The following is a 16,929-nucleotide window of genomic DNA, read 5'->3' as shown; positions in this document are numbered from 1 at the left end:
TAATAATGTTTATTTGATAAAGTAATATGAAGTTTAAAGACTAGACAGTTATAAGGAAAACGACTTTCGCCCATAATAACAGAAGTTATTTCCCTCCATTTAATGTCCGTCAATCAAACACCAAAAAAATGACTTTCTACTGAAAAATATTTATATTCTTGAACACCTATAGCGAGTGGATTGCAGAATCGTCCATCATTATCCATAAATAAAACTTGAAACATTGCAGAATAAAAGTCATATTTATTTTTATCTATGTAAAATTCAACTACCATTGAATTCATAATCTAGTGAGTGGATTGTACTTGCAGCTGATGAATCATATGGGACTTAAAACTGTTATGTTGTTCTAAATAATCAATTAACAATATCCTCTACATGTCTCTCCAACATAGGTTAGCGAGCGGAGAAGGAGCAACAACTGAATTCAGTCGAACCCGTATTTGCAATTTTAGTTCCACTCATATTAGCGAGGGGAGATTATTCCTCATTTGTCGGCAAGCGGAGAATATTTACATCTAACTATAATAACTTATTATGATTATCTGATATATGAGAATGTCTTTTATTTAAGCATGTTTAACTGATAAAACTTAATATACAAATTTCATGTCATGTATTTATTAGAGTGCAAGCACCTATATGTGGGATAGCAATAAGACAGTATTCACATTAGGGACCATGCAATTACTCTTTGCTAAAGCACTGGTTTTAGGACCGCTCAACTGTAGCATTTACTAGCATACTCTATCACGCCCATGCCCCACTCCCCTCTGTTATAGGGCAGCCCGGGTGTGCACTCCCGCATTTACGCAGGTTCCAGGGAAGGGCCGCACCCCGAGGGATGTGATGTTGACAGCCTATCCTAAGGCAAGCATTAGTGGCTGCTTCCACGGCTCGAACCCGTGACCTATAGGTGGTCGCATAAAACAATTCATGTCATTTTCCAGTAAATTCTCAAATATGCGACCCACCACATTTTTGTCACACACCCCGTCACCCTGTGCCAGTAGGCGCAAAGAGGGAGAAGAAGAAACAACTCCATAAAGATCTTCAAGTAGCTAATAAATTGTTCCAGAAAGTTTTGCAAGTGGCCTATAAATCAATTTCAGGAGGTCCAAAATCCAGAACAAATGCACATTTTAAGGCAGAGTAATCAACCAAACACTGTCCCATATCACAAAGAACCAAAGAGATAAGATAAGAGATACCAAAAAGTATACTAAAGGAAGGAATCTCCCCATATATTACAACAACAATAACTTACCCAGTGTGTTCCCACAAGTGAGGTTTGGAGAGGGTAGTATGTACGCAAACCTTACCCCCTACCTTGTGAAGGTAGAGAGGTTGTTTTCGGAAGACCCTCGGCTCAATAAAGCAAAATCACAACAGTTATGACAAAAAACTATGGAAAGCGAGATAGTAGCAACAACCGAAGGAAGCAAAGAAAACATCAGGTAATAATATCGATCTAAAAAGGGAAAAAATCTCCCCATATATTGTACATTATATTTGGAGGTAAGACTTCTAAATTATCGTGCAGCAAGATTTCAATGCCCCAGCAGAATCTAAAAAAGATATATGCCCTTTCAAGACATATGGTTTGGCTTCCTCCACTTTCGAAAATTCAGATACCATATCTTTCATTCTGTGATCCTAATACAAAGTTAAATTCACAAAGCCAATAAAAGATAGCATCTTCCTTGACAAAGATATGTATCTGCATAACAAATAAATACAGACCACGATCAGTGGCTACTCCATATTCCGATATAACACAAACTTTTACAGACACTTGACATGAACAGATTTTTCTTGACAACAAGGACTTTTAAGGCCATTAAACATATGAAATTTCTAAAGTTACGTAAAGATAGATAGCAGACCAGAACTCTTACGATTAGTACCTTCAAGATTGTCTTTGGGATCAAGGGATCAATCAATCAACTATCTCGCAAATTACCAAATAGTCTTTGACACATGCGTCAAAAAAGAAATTCCGCATGTTTTGGCTAGATGAATATGAATGGATAAGCAATACAGGCATGTGCCAACAAACATCACAGATAGTAGAACATGCAAATTGATCACATTATAGAGAATGCAGTTACTCACGTGTTTAATTGAAAAGCAGCTCCTAAGAGTGAGTAGCTCCAAGTGCGAATTTCTCTTTGATACTCATCTCATGTACTCAAACTTAACATACAGCAATTGGACAAGGACAGCATGGACACGTTCTTCTTTTCACTCCCACTGTCCTGCTGCTATGAATCACACAAGGAAATTTCAACCAAATACTAGCTATGCGATTCCTTTTCCCTACTTTAGCTGCTTTTCCTTCTGCTTGCTGCTCAGCCTCAACTAACTGTCGTGGTTCGGCAGGAGCTGCAAAACCCACAGCCATAAGAATAGATCTTTCTCAAACTCCCTGTTGTTTATAATCTTCTTGTCTCACTTCACCAACAGCAGCAGCAGCAGAATTGCCTTCTGAAATAATCTCTTGTATACTACCAAGTGAAAATGAACATAATTGAAGTTGGGATATAACTATTGTCAAGCAAAACTTGATAGCTTCTTTCTCTTAGGATTTGGAAGGAGTTGCGATCCATCAGATGAGATCTTAAAAACAAAGAAAATATATACATAAATACAACTGTTACAAACACACATTTGTCAAAAACACCCTGTAATCACATTGCAAGAAATAACTACCTGGTCTAAGTGTTGTGATGCAGATGGCGTTTGCATACTAATGGATCCGCTTGCATTCCCCTCAGATATCACTACATCTTCATGCAAAAAAAAAAAAAAAAAAACAAATTAAATAATACTTACTAAATTTTGAAAATACTACAAAGCAACTTCACACTTGTCTGCGAGCCAACAGGTATAAAAAGATGTATTTCTGAGCTTGCCAATTTCTTTTTCAGCTGCCTGAAATCTTTCTGAATAATAATTAATTATGAAAAAAACGCAAAAAAGAAAATAAATTTCAAACTAAAAATAAAAACTTGGATCAAATGTAATAAGTTCGTGATGTGTAGGACACCTCGACGTTTGCTTTCCTCTGTGCTAGCCGGACTGCATACCTTTCTCTATCTCAGCAACTTCATTCAATGGTGCAGCATAGCCGGGGAGCTTTGGAGTATTTTGCAGAAGGATTTTTCAAGTCGAGCTTCATGCAACATCGTTGGGGTGTTTTTGACTCTTATCAATTGAAGCGCCATTGTTTTTTACTTCCACTGCATATTGATAGAGAAAAGAAATCAACGACTCAAAACTTACCGGTAATCAAATATAATAAGATAGAACACATTTATACCTGTAGTGACAACTTCCTGTGTGTTTCTACCTAAAATTCCTTGACAAACAGTTAATGCTTCCAAAAACAAATTGCAATACGAGTATAGACATCTGCATTCAGTGCATGTTTTTTAGTAACAACAGCTTCATTATCTGCATCTTTCTCAATTCCAACATTCTCGGTTAATAACTTTTCATCACATCCAACATTTTTGCTCAATCTATCAACACTAGAACCTTCCACTTGAACTTGCACTTTGCTTTTTAACCTCCCTCATTACCCTCTAGTATAAAAATAGAAACAATACAATAATTTCCGACTAAATAGGCATGTAGTTAAGTAAAGGCCAATGGCCTCGTGACCACTTAAACTTGTATCCGTTTGTAAAACCGATACATGAACTTACACATTTTCCATTTGAACACTCCAACTTGAAAAAATGGGTACTAATAAACACATCCAGCAGAGCGTGTATATCAATTGCGCTGACATGTACAACACGTCATATGCTAAATTATTTATTACTTGACATGTGTTATTTGTGGGTCCCATTTTTAAATACAAAATCAGCAAAAAAAAGTTACAAATACAAAAAAGAAAAAAAGGAAAAACACCTAAAACTTACTACACCAATTTTAATCTGTACACAACCATCCCCCTTCTTCTTCGTCACCTCCTCCCTTCCTCTTCTTCTTTCTTCTCCTTTCTTTTTTCTTCATTATTCTTTCCTCTCTTATTTCTAAATCAAATTCACAACATCACTATGGCCATGATTAGACCATAACAAAAAAACTTAAATTTGGAATTTTAGAAAAAAAAAACAGAAATCCATGATTTTGAAAGTGGAGGTCGCCCAATACTATTACAAATCTGCCTTTTTTGCTACTACTTTGGTAAAGATGAATTCGATGATAGAACAACGACAAAGTTCAAGCTTTCTTCCGTCTACCGGTGGTTGAGGGAGGTTGGGACGAAAATGGTGGGTGGAGACTAGCAAATGAAAGAAAAGATGGAAGATGAAGGAAAAAGGAAATAGAGAAAGGGGAGGGGGAGAGAAATTAAGATAGAAAATGAAAAATATTACAGAATGGGGGTGGGAGATTTGCTGGGAAGACGAGAGAGTTGGGAGTAGAGGTGGGCATAAAACCCGAAAAAACGAATTCCGAACCGGACATTAGTTCGGTATTTCGGTATTTCGGTATCAATTTTTTGGTTATTCAGTGTTTCGGTACGGTCCTCGGTATTGAAGTTTCGATATTTCGGTATATCGAAATGCCGAATTATTTGGCAGATGTTTGGTGGAGTCGTTGGACTCCTGACTGTTGTAGTTTACTAGTTTACTAGTTTAGCTGTGTCGTTGGCAGATGTAGTTTATTGGGAAGCATTCTTAGTTGCAGGGACTCAAATATTGTTGATTGAAGAGTAATTAAGTAAAAATCTTCTTAGTCGAAGGGAAGCATCTTCTAAGTTTTGTTTGGCAGATATTGTTGATTGAAGTGTTGAAGCTTTCTTAGTTAGACGTGCAAACTTTTGTATCTTTAACTTTTATTGAAGCCTTCTTACAGGCACATGTTAGTAAGTAAGGGCAGTAACATATGAAGTTATCCAGTGAAGTGTTGGTGTTGAGTCTGTTGACTGTTGAAAACGTTTTTAACAATTTAGTTTATTAATGCTTTATACTAATGCAAAATTAGTTTAGTTTGGTTGGCTACCGAAACCGTACCGAACCAAACAAGAAATATCAAATCGTACCGAATTACTTTGGTACGGTATTTGGTATGCATAATTGATTTACCAAACCATAGTTCTTAATAGCGTACCGAAGTACCGAACGCCCACCCCTAGGTGGAAGGGGAGGGGAAAGAGAAGGGGAAGGGAAAGGTCTTTTTTTCTTTCTTATTTATATTTTATTCTAACTCTTAATATTTTTTTAATAAAAACAATACTATCCATGCGCCTTGGCAGCGTGATTTGCACACAATTTAGCCATGTCAGCTGCATTGCTTCCACATAGGCATAGTCAATGGTCAAAGGTGGTTATTAGTACCCATTTTTTCAAGCTGGAGTGTTCAAATGGAAAAGGTGTAAGTTTATGTATCGGGTCTGCAAAGTGATACAAGTTTAAGTGATCACGAGGCCATTTGGCCTTAAGTAAATAAAGTACAAAACATGTTGTAGTTAAGCAAAACAACATGAAAAAATTCAGATTAAACAGGCATGTTAGCAAACACAATACATAACTTCAGCTCTAACAATACTGAAGTTCAGCAAATACAGAACAAAAACTTCAGGTTATGAAAGTTAAAGAAGCATGTAATTCAAACAATGTTGAACAAAAAACTTCACACTAAAAACAAAAATAAAAAACTTACATCACATATTGTGTTAACTAATTTATCATCAAACCCCATTGAAGAACGTTTCAAACGACTGTGGGTATGAGGTGATTCTCCAATTAAAGGAGTTGAGTTCATTTCTTTTGACCGACTTTGACTGCATGGTGATTCTCCAATTAAAGGTACTGGATTCATTCCCTTTGAACGACTGTATGGTAATTGTCCAATTAAAGGCATTGAATTCATTTCCTCTGTAGAATTTTGGAGGTATATGGGTAGAGCAGGCTTGGAGTAGCTGACTAGCTATTTAATATTATTTTCAGGACGAAGAGGATGCCAGATGAGTGGAGGTGAAGTACGATGATTCCGTTGTACAAGAACAAAGGTGATATCCAGAATTGTAACAACTATAAGGGTATCAAGTTACTAAGTCATACCATGAAAGTTTGGGAGAGGGTGGTGGAAGGGAGGGTAAAGATCAGAGAATCAGTTCGGGTTCATGCCGGGTCGTTCTACTACGGAAGCTATCCACCTAATTAGGAGGTTGGTGGAACAGTACAAAGATAGGAAGAGGGACTTGCACATAGTGTTTATTGACCTAGAGAAGGCGTATGACAAGGTCCCTAGGGACGCTCTTTGGAGATGCCTGGAGGTGAAGGTGTACCGGTAGCTTATATTAGGGCGATTAAAGATATGTATGGTGGAGCTAAGACTCGGGTTAGGACTGTGGGAGGTGACTCAGAGCCTTTTCCGGTGGTTATGGGGTTATACCAAGGATCTGCGTTCAGCCCGCACTTATTTGTCCTGGCGATAGACGCACTGACACACCATATTCAAGGGGAGGTGCCTTGGCGTATGCTGTTCGCGGATGATATAGTTTTGATTGATGAGACGCGATGTGGCGTTAACGAGAGACTGAAGGTATGGAGACAGGCCCTGGAGTCTAAAGGTTTCAAGTTGAGTAGGACCAAGACGGAATATTTGGAGTGTAAGTTCAGCGACGTGTCGGGGCGGATGTGGAAGTGAGGCTTGACTCACAAGTCATCCCTAAGAGAGAGAGTTTCAAGTACCTAGGGTCTATTATCCAGGGAGATGGGGAGATCGACGGGATGTCACGCACCGTATCGGGGTGGGTGAATGAAATGGAGGTTAGCGTCTGGAGTCCTGTGTGACAAGAATGTGCCACCTAAACTTAAAGGCAAGTTCTAGAGAGCGGTGGTTAGACCGGCCATGTTATATGGGGTCGAGTGTTGGCTAGTCAAGATTTCACATACCCAGGAAATGAAAGTAGCAGAAATGAGTATGTTGAGATAGATGTTCGGGCACACTAGGATGGATAAGATTAGGAATGAGGATATTCGGGAGAAAGTGGTCATGGCTCCCGTGGATGACAAGATGCGGGAAGCGAGGCTTAGATGGTTAGAGCCTAGATGCTTCGGTTAGGAGGTGTGAGCGGTTGGCTCTGGCAGGTACGAGAAGAGGTAAAGGACGGCCTAAGAAGTATTGGGGCGAGGTGATCAGGCAGGACATGGCGCGACTTCAAATTTCTGAGGACATGGCCCTTGATAGGAAGGTGTGGAGGTCGAGCATTAGGGTTGTAGGTTAGGAAGTAATCGAGCGTTTCTCCTCGCTGCGCCGGCTAGTGTTTTGTCTAGGACTGCTAGCGGTTTTTATTGTGTTTCACATTTTTTCTGTCTTTTACATTTTGGCCTTTCTATTTATTTGCTGTATTTTCGATACTATTTTTCTGGTTTCTATTGTTGTTATGGATCTATTGTCTCTGAGCCGAGGGTCTCCCGGAAACAGCCTCTCTATCCCTTCGGGATAGGGGTAAGATCTGTGTACACTCTACCCTCCCAGACCCTACTAGTAGGATTCTACTGGGTTGTTTTTGAATTCATTTCCTCTTTGGTAGGGATTATCTCCAATACCCTAAATGTCAGATATTTATGTTTAATAGATGAAAAGTATATTAGCAAAAATAAAACTGGTACATCAACAAAACTACAGAGAAAAAAGAATATTAACTTACAGCACGATTACTGTTGCAAAACTCATAAAGTTCCTTATATTTAGGCTCCCCAAGATTGGATAACCTAACATTATGTGGATCTGAGGGACATGACTGTATTGGTCCTTTTTTAAATATCTGTCCCGAATATCAAGGAAGCGCTCATAGAACCAAACACACGGTGAATTTGGGAAATCCCCCTACATTGTACTCAGATGTATTACTTTTGTTGTCCAAAACATGTTTCATTGAAGTTATCAGTTTCTCATAAGACGCATTGCCCCAAGGATAATTAGCACAAGCATGTTCGTCTTTAACAATAGCTGCATACTCCTCAGACACAGTTGCTTCATGTTTTCTTCCAAACACAATAGACTCAACAATTAGATTTTCCATAAGCCTCACTGCATCTTTATCACTCTCACATACATGTTTGAAATTTACATAATCCTCATTCTTTAACAAGTAATCTCAAATATCCTTCAGTGTTGCACCCTTAAACTTTCCAAGATAGTGCTTCAAAATGAAATTCTTGTTTAATTGGTTTTTCAACAAGAGTTGTGATCCTCAAATCACTTATAATGTGAAAGTCTTCAAGGCTGAACGACACTTCACGACCAAAAATCTTGAAACTAATTGAATCTCGGTCATTGGTGTATACGCGAGAAAGGATCAAACAATGAACCAACTTTATATTAAATTTGTAATTCTCCATAGGTATGATATACCTAAATGTACCGTTACTCAGCTTCTCCCCTTGTGCAGGAGACAAGAAAGTTGTAATTAAACCTTTCAAATCATGGTTCCCCTTCTCGTAAGCAGGGGCATTAAACCAATCTCCAACCTCATAACACATCTCCCCTGGTTTTGTAGGTACTGCAACGGGGGCGATGAAGGAGCTTTACGTACTCTAGGAGCTTTAGGTACATTAGGTACTCTAGGAGTTGGGTACATTAGGTACTAAAGCTCCTAGAGTACGTAAAGCTCCTTCAACGCCCGTTGTAGTACCTACAAAACCAGGGGAGAGATATTGTGAGTTTGGATATTGGTTTAATGCCCCTGCTTACCGGAAAGGGAACCATGATTTAAAGGGTTTAATTACAACTTTCTCTACTCCTGCACAAAGGAGAAGCTAAGTAACAGTACATTTCGGTATATCATGGCTACGGAGAATTACAATTATAATATGAAGTTGGTTCACTATTTGATCATTTCTAGCGTATACACCAATTACCGAGATTCAATTAGTTTCAAGATTTTTGGTTGTGAAGTGCCTTGAAGACTTTCACATTATGAGTGGTTTGAGGATCACATCACATAATGTTGAAAAACCAATTATACAAGATTGTACAATTCTGAAGCGCTATCTTGGGAAGTCTAAGGGTCGTTAAAGGACATTTGAGATTACATGTTAAAGAATGAATATAAAGAGGATGATATGAATTTCAAACATGTATGTGAGAGTGATGAAGTTGCAGTGAGGCTTATGGAAATTCTAAATATTGAGTCCATTTTATTTTGAAGAAAACATGAAGCAACTGTGTCTGAGGAGTATGCAGCTATGTAGAAGACGGACATGCTTGTGCTAATTATCCTTGGGCAATGCATCTTATGAGAAGATGATAACTTCAATAAAACATGTTTTGGACAACAAGAACAAAAGTAATACATCTGAGTATAGTGTAAAGGTGTTTCCATATCCACTGTGTGATTGGTTCTATGAGCGCTTCCCAGATATTCAGGATAGATATTTAAAAGAGGACCAATACAGTCATGTCCCTCAGATCCCCAAGATGTTAGGTTATCCAATCTTGGGGGAGCCTAAATATAGGGAAAGTTTTACTTCAGTAATCATGCAATAAGTTAATATTCCTTTTTTTCTTTTTTCTTTGTAGTTTTGTTAATATGTTGATGTACCAGTTTTATTTTTGCTAATATACTTTTCATCTATTAAACATAAATATCGGACATTTAGGGTATTGGAGAAAATCACTACCGAAGAGGAAATGAATTCAATGCCTTTAATTGAACAATTACCAAGCAGCCGCAGTCGTTAAGAGGGAATGAATACAGTGCCTTTAATTGGAGAATCACCACATAATTGGAGTCGGTCAAAGGAAATGGATTCAACTCCTTTCATTGGAGATTCACCTCATACCCACACTCGTTTGGAACGTTCTTCAACGGGGTTTGATGATGAATAAGTTCACACAATATGTGATGTAAGTTTTTTATTTTTATTTTTAGTCTGAAGTTCTTTGTTCAGCATTGTTTGAACTACATGTTAATTTTTATAACCTAAAGTTTTTGTTCTGTATTTGCTAAACTTCAATATTGTTATAGTTGAAGTTATGTACTGTGTTTGCTAAACTACAAGCATGTTTAGTGTGAAGTTTTTCATATTGTTTTGCTTAACTACAACATGTTTAGTTTGAAGTTTTGTATTGTATTTACTTAACTACAGGCCTATTTAGTCTAAAATTGTTATATTGTTTCTATTTTATACTAGAGGGTAATGAGGGAGGTTAAAAAGCATGCACACGAAGAAAGGCGCTTGATCGCGAGAGATGTTGTTCAAGAGTTTGGAGAGAAAGAATGATATGTCGTTGTGGAAGATGTTGTAAGAAAAACCAAGGTGGGCTTATTTATAGAGAAGTATTTGTTGCTTAGGTAATGATATTGTTAGTATTCTTGTATAGGAATATTTGGATTCAAAGCTGGAAAAGTTATTTGAGATTGTTGACAAGTCGAAAAGGAAATATGTCGCTGAAGAAGATTCTGAATTTATGAACTATCGAGAATATGATAGAATGAATGAGGTCTTCAAGCCTCAGTCTGATGTAAATGCTGCTGATGATAGACTGCATAAAGCCCCAGATAAAAATGCTGGAAGTGAGCAAGTTAAGTGGAAGGTTCTAGTGTTGATAGATTGAGCAAAGATGTTGGATGTGATGAAAAGTTATTAACTGTTATTAACTGAGAATGTTAGAATTGAGAAAGATGCAGATGATGAAGCTGTTGGTACTAAAGAACATGTACTGAATGCAGATGTATGTACTCGTATTGCAACAGGCAATTTATTTGTGGGAGCGTTTGTTGTTTGTCAAGAAATTTTAGGTGGAGACACATAGGAAGTTGTCACTACAAGTATAGCTGTGTTATATCTTATTATATATGATTACCTGTAAGTTTTGAGTCATTGATTTCTTTTCTCAATCAATATGCAGTAGAAGTCGAAAACAGTGGCGCTTCAATTGATAAGAGTCAAAAATTGATGTTGCACTGCATGAAGCTAGAGTCGAAAAAATCCTTCTGCAAAATACTCCAAAGCTCCCGAGCGATGCTGCACCATTGAATGAAGCTGAAGCTGCTGAGATAGAGAAAGGTATGCAGTCCAATGATAGCACAGAGGAAGGCAAACATCAAGGTATTCTACACATCACGAACGTATTACATTTGATCCAAGTTGTTATTTTCAGTTTGAAATTTTACATACTTCTTTTCTTTTTTGCCTTTTTTCATGATTATTCAGAAAGACTTTAGGCAGCCGAAAAATAAATTCGTGAGCTCATTCGGCTATATATGAAAAAGATTAAATGCATATTTTTACACTTGTTGGCTCATAGAAATGTGTGAAGTTGCTTTGTAGTATTTTCAAAATTTAGTCACTATTATTTAATACTTTTTTCCTTTTTTTTTTTGCAAGAAGATGTAGTGATATATGAGGGTAATGCAAGCGGATCTACTGGCTTATGCAGGTTTTATACCGTTGGTCAGTGATATTATTGTCATAATATTACTTATTTTTTACTAATTGGCTACCAGTTCATTAATTTGTAAAAATAGGGTACATGTTAAAAGGTGGTACAAATATAGAGTATGGCTGCAAATTCCCCAATATTACCTCTTTTTATGATAATACAAGATAAGTTGCCTGAGGGTGCCATATTTTAGTTGATGGCAAGAACTGCTGAATCAACAATCGAAAGCATAAGTGTAAGCACAAAGCATATGAGAAGAATCAATGACGGATAGTAACTAATATGAGTGATAATCCCATCCAACAATTTTAGGTGTCTCGGAGTTATCTTAAAAATAAGTTGACACTTCCAAATAATCTTCCACGATAAAGTTTTTTAAAGCAACAGAAGGGGTCAGCATCTTTAAGTATATCTCAGGCTTAATCAGAATGGGGGAAAAGGTCAGACTTCAGAGTTTGTGACTTGAGTGTCACTATCACACCACCCTATATCGTACTTCCAGTTTCAACAAAAAGAAGATAGAGCTAACGCAAGCAAGATGATTTGTCAGATTCTCTTATTAAACAAAAAAATCAATTAACTTTACCTCTTTATTTGCTTGTTAGAACTCCATAAAGTGGCAGATATGCATAGCTTAGCCAAATGGCATGTTCATTGCTTATTTGATCACATCATTGATTTTGTTTTACATTAACCAAACAGGAACGTAATAACCATCATTGCATCACCAACACGCTCCCTGCATGTGTCAAAACTAGTTAAGAGAACCTTAGAAAACAAACTTTGTTTTAATATTGGAGCTAAGTTCTATTTTGAGATTACTCATCTAAAAGAAAATTTTATTGTAAGACTATTAATTGGTTTAAATATTGTGCTAGTGTTATAAGGAATCTCAAAAAAGCAAAATGCATCTAAAGGATCCAAGAAGGAAAACGCACTAGATCAGTATGGAAAACACAGAGTAGATACAAGCACTCCTTTTCCACTTTGTTTGTCACATTTCGATTGGGTAAAAAAGAGTAGAGTATATAATTGACTTGAAGTACTTCATAAACAGGCGGGGTAAAAACTCTTCTTCCAAAAAAGAGACAGAACAAAGATGACAGAGGAAGGTATTCGGTTTTATTTTATATTTTGATAGTTGAGCAGAGTATATACTTTTTTTGGCAAAAGAGTAATTAAAAAAAACATAATTTTAAAGAGTATAACTCATAGCTTTAAGGATTATAAAACTGCAGCTCTTTTAATTAGTTAAGACATAATCTGAGAAAAGCACCAAATCAGCCCAAACTGTACACTGTTAGGCACACACAAAACCCCCAGAATAAGCAAAATAACAAGACTCGGATCACCACCAATCTCCATCCAATCAAGTACAGAAGTGTACCTAGGATTACTTTCCTACAAATTTGAAGCTTTATAAAAATAGTTGTGGATCCCAAATAGATTTTAAGTCTATTTCAGCTAAAGGTAATGAGTAGTAAGAGAGTTATTTGCCACGTAGGAATCACTATCAGATAGGCATGTTTGAAGAACTTCAAATAATTAAGAAAATGTCAGAGGGACTAACTAAGTGTAAATTTCACGACTAACACAAAAGGCCGACGAAAAAAAATGAAAGGTTGAAGGAAAAGTAGCAATGCATGTATATTAACTTTCTATATAAATTCTGCAAACTCACTTTCTAATTTTGTAACCAACCATGATAGTAGCACAATAACATTCTTGAATGTCCCAATAGTAACCCCGCTATCCAGCTTTAGCCTCAGCTTTCCACCAGTACTCGGAACTTTACTCTCCTTTTGATACTACCCTGCCTGTCGTATCCAATGCCAATCTTACTATGCATCAGCTTCAGTGCCATATCAGCATTCCCTGTCTTTCTCAAGGCATTAATCAAGACAGTGCGAACTTTTCCAGGAATTTCTCGACCTCTATCCACAATCCCATCAGCTAATTTGCAAGCCTGTTTTATACGACCTACCTTGCACAGAACATTAATCATATCTTCAAAAGCTGTCTCAAGGATAACACCCATTGGTGCCAGCTCATCCAATATCTTACACGCTCTTGCCACCTTTCCAGAAAGACAAAGCCCAGTTGAAAGGGCTCGAAAAGAAGCGGCATTTGGAGTTATACCCTTATCAATCATCATATGCCACAATTTCAATGCCTCTTCATTTTGATGCTCTTTAAACAAGCGACTGATCAATATGGTATATGTATAAACTGTTTGATCACAACCTTCATCTTCCATTCTCTTAAAAAGAACCAAAGCTTCATCAATTTTCCCAGTTTTGGCCAAGGCATCGATAAGTGCATTATAACAATAAGAGTCACGCGTACATCCCTTCTCGGCCATCTCCTCAAAGAGTTCTCTGGCCTCGTCAACTCTCCCTGCCTTTCCTAGACCATCAATAAGACTTGAATAAAACATGGCGTTGATAGCTACATTGTTATTTTGACAGTACTCGAGCCACTGCATTGCCTCGTCCAACCTCCCACTCTTGCATAAACCATTTACAATAACCCCAAATGTTACCTCATCTGGTTCAAATCCTTCATTCTTCATTCTGTCGAAAAGCCTCATCGCCTCATCCAAGTTTCCAAGTTTCATGTATGAATCAATCAAAGAAGTATAAATCGACAGATTAGGTTTAAAACCCTTCTTGATCATATTCTCGAAAACAGTAAACCCTTCCAAAACCTTCCCAGTTTTACAAAACCCTCCAATCACTAATGTATAAGCGTGTGGTGGAATATCCAAGTCCTTTTCCTCCATTTCGTGATAAAGTCCCAAACAAGAATCAAAATCTTCCTCTGAGTAACACGCTTGCATCAGAGTCATGTACGTAATCTTGTCAGCTTCCACTTTTCTAACCTCCATATCTCTAAATTTCTCCATTGCCTTTTGAAGCTTCCCTGATCTACAATACCCTTTAATCATAGTATTATACGTAACAATATCCGGATTAACTTTCCCGCTTTCCATAACCTCAAAAACGCGTTCAGCAGATTCAATAAACATGGAATTAACCAATCCATTCATCAAAAAGTTATAGGTATACAAACTAGGCTCAATACCACTTTCTTTCATTTGACGCCACACAAATAACAATTCTTCAACCATCCCAAGTTCTCCGAAACTCCTAATCAACAAATTAACCGACCCCACATTCATCAACAAACCACTACCTTTATGCTTAAATTCACTAAACACGTGCTTAATTCTATCCAATTCGCGCGAAGCAGATAAAATCTGAATTAAAAACGCATAGCATTCAACATTATGAGCATACCCTTTTTGCTTACCAGCCCAATAAAAGAAACGAAACGCGATATCAGGCTTACCAGCAAGGTCACCTGACTTCAACACATATGCAACAAAACTAGGAGATAATTTGATCAAAAATTTACAACAATAAGCATCTAAATTCTGCTCCATTGAGTATGAATTGTCCAAAAGATTCAAAATTTGTGGGACCCATGGTGATATTTTGAGATCTTTAGGGTCTGTAACTAAATCAGAAAGGTCAATGAATGGATTTACCCATTCTGGAGGTGGGATGTTAAAAGTAGAAAATAACCTTTTGGGTTTTGAAGTGAAATTTGAGTAAAGATTTGATTTTTTTGATTTGGGTACCTGGGAAAGTGGAAAATTTGAATAAAATGGGTCTGAATGACATCGACTTGTTTGGAACTGGGACGTATTTGATTGAGGGATTGGTAGTTTGAAGAAGAAAAATTGGTTTGTGCCATTGGTGAGGGTACTGTTGTTGGATTTGGAAGTTGCAGAAATGGAACAAAGGGGTTTTTTCAGGGTTTTTCTCATCTGGGGTTTTTAGTTCACTGGGTTGAAGTTGAAGATGCAGCAGCTTTTAACAATTTTCGAGGTGGTTCAGTTCAAATGTGTCTTCAGGCTTTTGGCACTTTTGGCTCTTGTAATGATGCAAAACTTCTGTTTAACCAGTGTTTAAGTTTGCCACCCATATGTTATAAATAGAAATCTTGCAAAATGATAGCAAAACGGTTCTATGGTCTAGCGGTTAGGACATTGGACTCTGAATCCAGTAACCCGAGTTCAATTCTCGGTAGAACCTCTTTGCCTTTTTGTTTTTTTCAGAAAATTCTATTGCACTATGGAAATAAATGTATATAAATATTCGAAGAGTTAATGAGTTTTTTTAGTGTGATATTTTTATATGTTTTGAATATATTGAATTGTTAATCTTTGCCTTTTTGTTTTTTTAAAATTGAAAATTATATGTCTTTGCAATAAATTTTCAAGATATGAAAAATAAACTGCAATCACAAAATAAGAGATTTTTACTAATCAATTGTGGTTACAATTCGATAAGAGGGGTGGGGAGGGGTTGCTCTGATGGTAAGCAACCTCCACTTCCAACCAAGAGGTTATGAGTTCGAGTCACCCCAAGAGCAAGGTGGGGAGTTCTTGGAGGGAAGGATGCCGAGGATCTATTGGAAACAGCCTCTCTACCTCATGGTAGGGGTAAGGTCTGCGTACACACTACCCTCCCCAGACCCCACTAGTGGGATTATACTGGGTTGTTGTTGTTGTTATAATTGTGGGTACAATTCTGTTTCTTCCTTGATTCTTCTCTCCTAACTATCTCCATGATTCGAGGGTTGAAGCAACTATTTCTCGAATATATGATGATGCAAATCTCCTAGGGATGTATTTGATCTCCAACTTCTTGAACTATTTGATTGTCAAGAAGTATCCGGCCACAACGGTATACTAACCTCCAAGCAACTCTAATAGACTCCTATGAATTCAAGAGTCTTGTAGTATCTTGAATTTAGGATTTTGCTTGATCCGTAAAAATTTCGGTGTCTACAAATGCCCCTTACTTCAAGGTTTGCCAGGGTGTAGGCTTGCCGAAACTTGAAGACGAGACTTGAAGTACTCGACCATCACAACAAATGATTTTGAAACTTGGAGTTTTCGATTTACATGTGGAAGAAATGAAGGGCAGAATTGGTCCCACTGAGCGTGCCAAAATTTTAAACAATAAATTTGCGTCAAGAAAATATAATCGAGACCGAAAAGTATTGCAACAATCGTAATATTTTATTTCAAATAGTTTGAGTGTTACAATCTCTATGAATCCTCTGATTCTTCTTTCTAGTAGTAAATAAATTCAAGGGCCTTTGAGCTTGATCTTGAATCAGCATTTGTTGCCACGAACGATGGTCTTGAATTCAATTAGCACGAACTTTGATTTGAACTTGTACCCCTTGAATCTTGATTTGTTCTTCGTTCTTGAGCTTGAACTTGATTTCTTGAACTTGAACTTGATTGCTTGAAGCTTGTAGAGAAATTTGCAGTGTTTGATCCACGAGTTCTCTCTTGCTTCTTGTTATAATCTCTGATCCCTTTTCTGAGTTATGAAGACTCATATTTATAGTTGTGGTAGGGAAGAGTTGTGATAAGAATAAATTCTTTTCGACCAATCAGATTGAAGCGTGACAGAGCCGTATTTGATTGGCTGGAAT

At 37.2% G+C, this 16,929-nt stretch overlaps 1 protein-coding gene and 1 non-coding gene across 12 annotated transcripts; one reads left to right on the top strand and one right to left on the bottom strand.

The window, feature by feature from the left end:
- Window positions 1-1,438: 1,438 nt before the first annotated feature.
- Window positions 1,439-15,349, bottom strand: LOC104114331 (pentatricopeptide repeat-containing protein At1g03560, mitochondrial). Of its 11 annotated transcripts, none has more exons than XM_070182085.1 (7): window positions 13,094-15,349; window positions 11,999-12,151; window positions 3,323-11,621; window positions 3,050-3,242; window positions 2,713-2,789; window positions 2,116-2,619; window positions 1,439-1,720 (listed from the first exon to the last, which is right to left on the bottom strand). In XM_070182085.1, the coding sequence occupies exon 1, from the start codon at window positions 15,242-15,244 to the stop codon at window positions 13,178-13,180; it is 2,067 nt and encodes a 688-aa protein (XP_070038186.1). In that variant the 5' UTR covers window positions 15,245-15,349; the 3' UTR covers window positions 1,439-1,720; window positions 2,116-2,619; window positions 2,713-2,789; window positions 3,050-3,242; window positions 3,323-11,621; window positions 11,999-12,151; window positions 13,094-13,177. The 11 variants fall into 11 exon arrangements, with proteins under 11 accessions (XP_070038186.1, XP_070038187.1, XP_070038181.1 ...); XM_070182086.1 differs by having other exon boundaries at window positions 10,834-11,621; XM_070182080.1 differs by having other exon boundaries at window positions 3,050-11,621.
- Window positions 15,350-15,440: 91 nt separating this feature from the next.
- TRNAQ-CUG (transfer RNA glutamine (anticodon CUG)) lies at window positions 15,441-15,512 on the top strand. The gene has a single exon. It is a non-coding gene; the product is annotated as a tRNA-Gln (tRNA).
- Window positions 15,513-16,929: the final 1,417 nt, after the last annotated feature.

This window comes from Nicotiana tomentosiformis, chromosome 8, assembly GCF_000390325.3.
Source record: "Nicotiana tomentosiformis chromosome 8, ASM39032v3, whole genome shotgun sequence".
NCBI classification, from domain to species: domain Eukaryota; kingdom Viridiplantae; phylum Streptophyta; class Magnoliopsida; order Solanales; family Solanaceae; genus Nicotiana; species Nicotiana tomentosiformis.
The sequence above is the reverse complement of the archived record's forward strand: the minus strand, read 5'-3'. Positions and strand labels throughout refer to the sequence as shown.

What these genes read in the sequence shown, in the direction of transcription:
- LOC104114331 (XM_070182080.1), bottom strand. Translation starts at nt 15,244, where the DNA reads ATGAGAAAAACCCTGAAAAAACCCCTTTGTTCCATTTCTGCAACTTCC.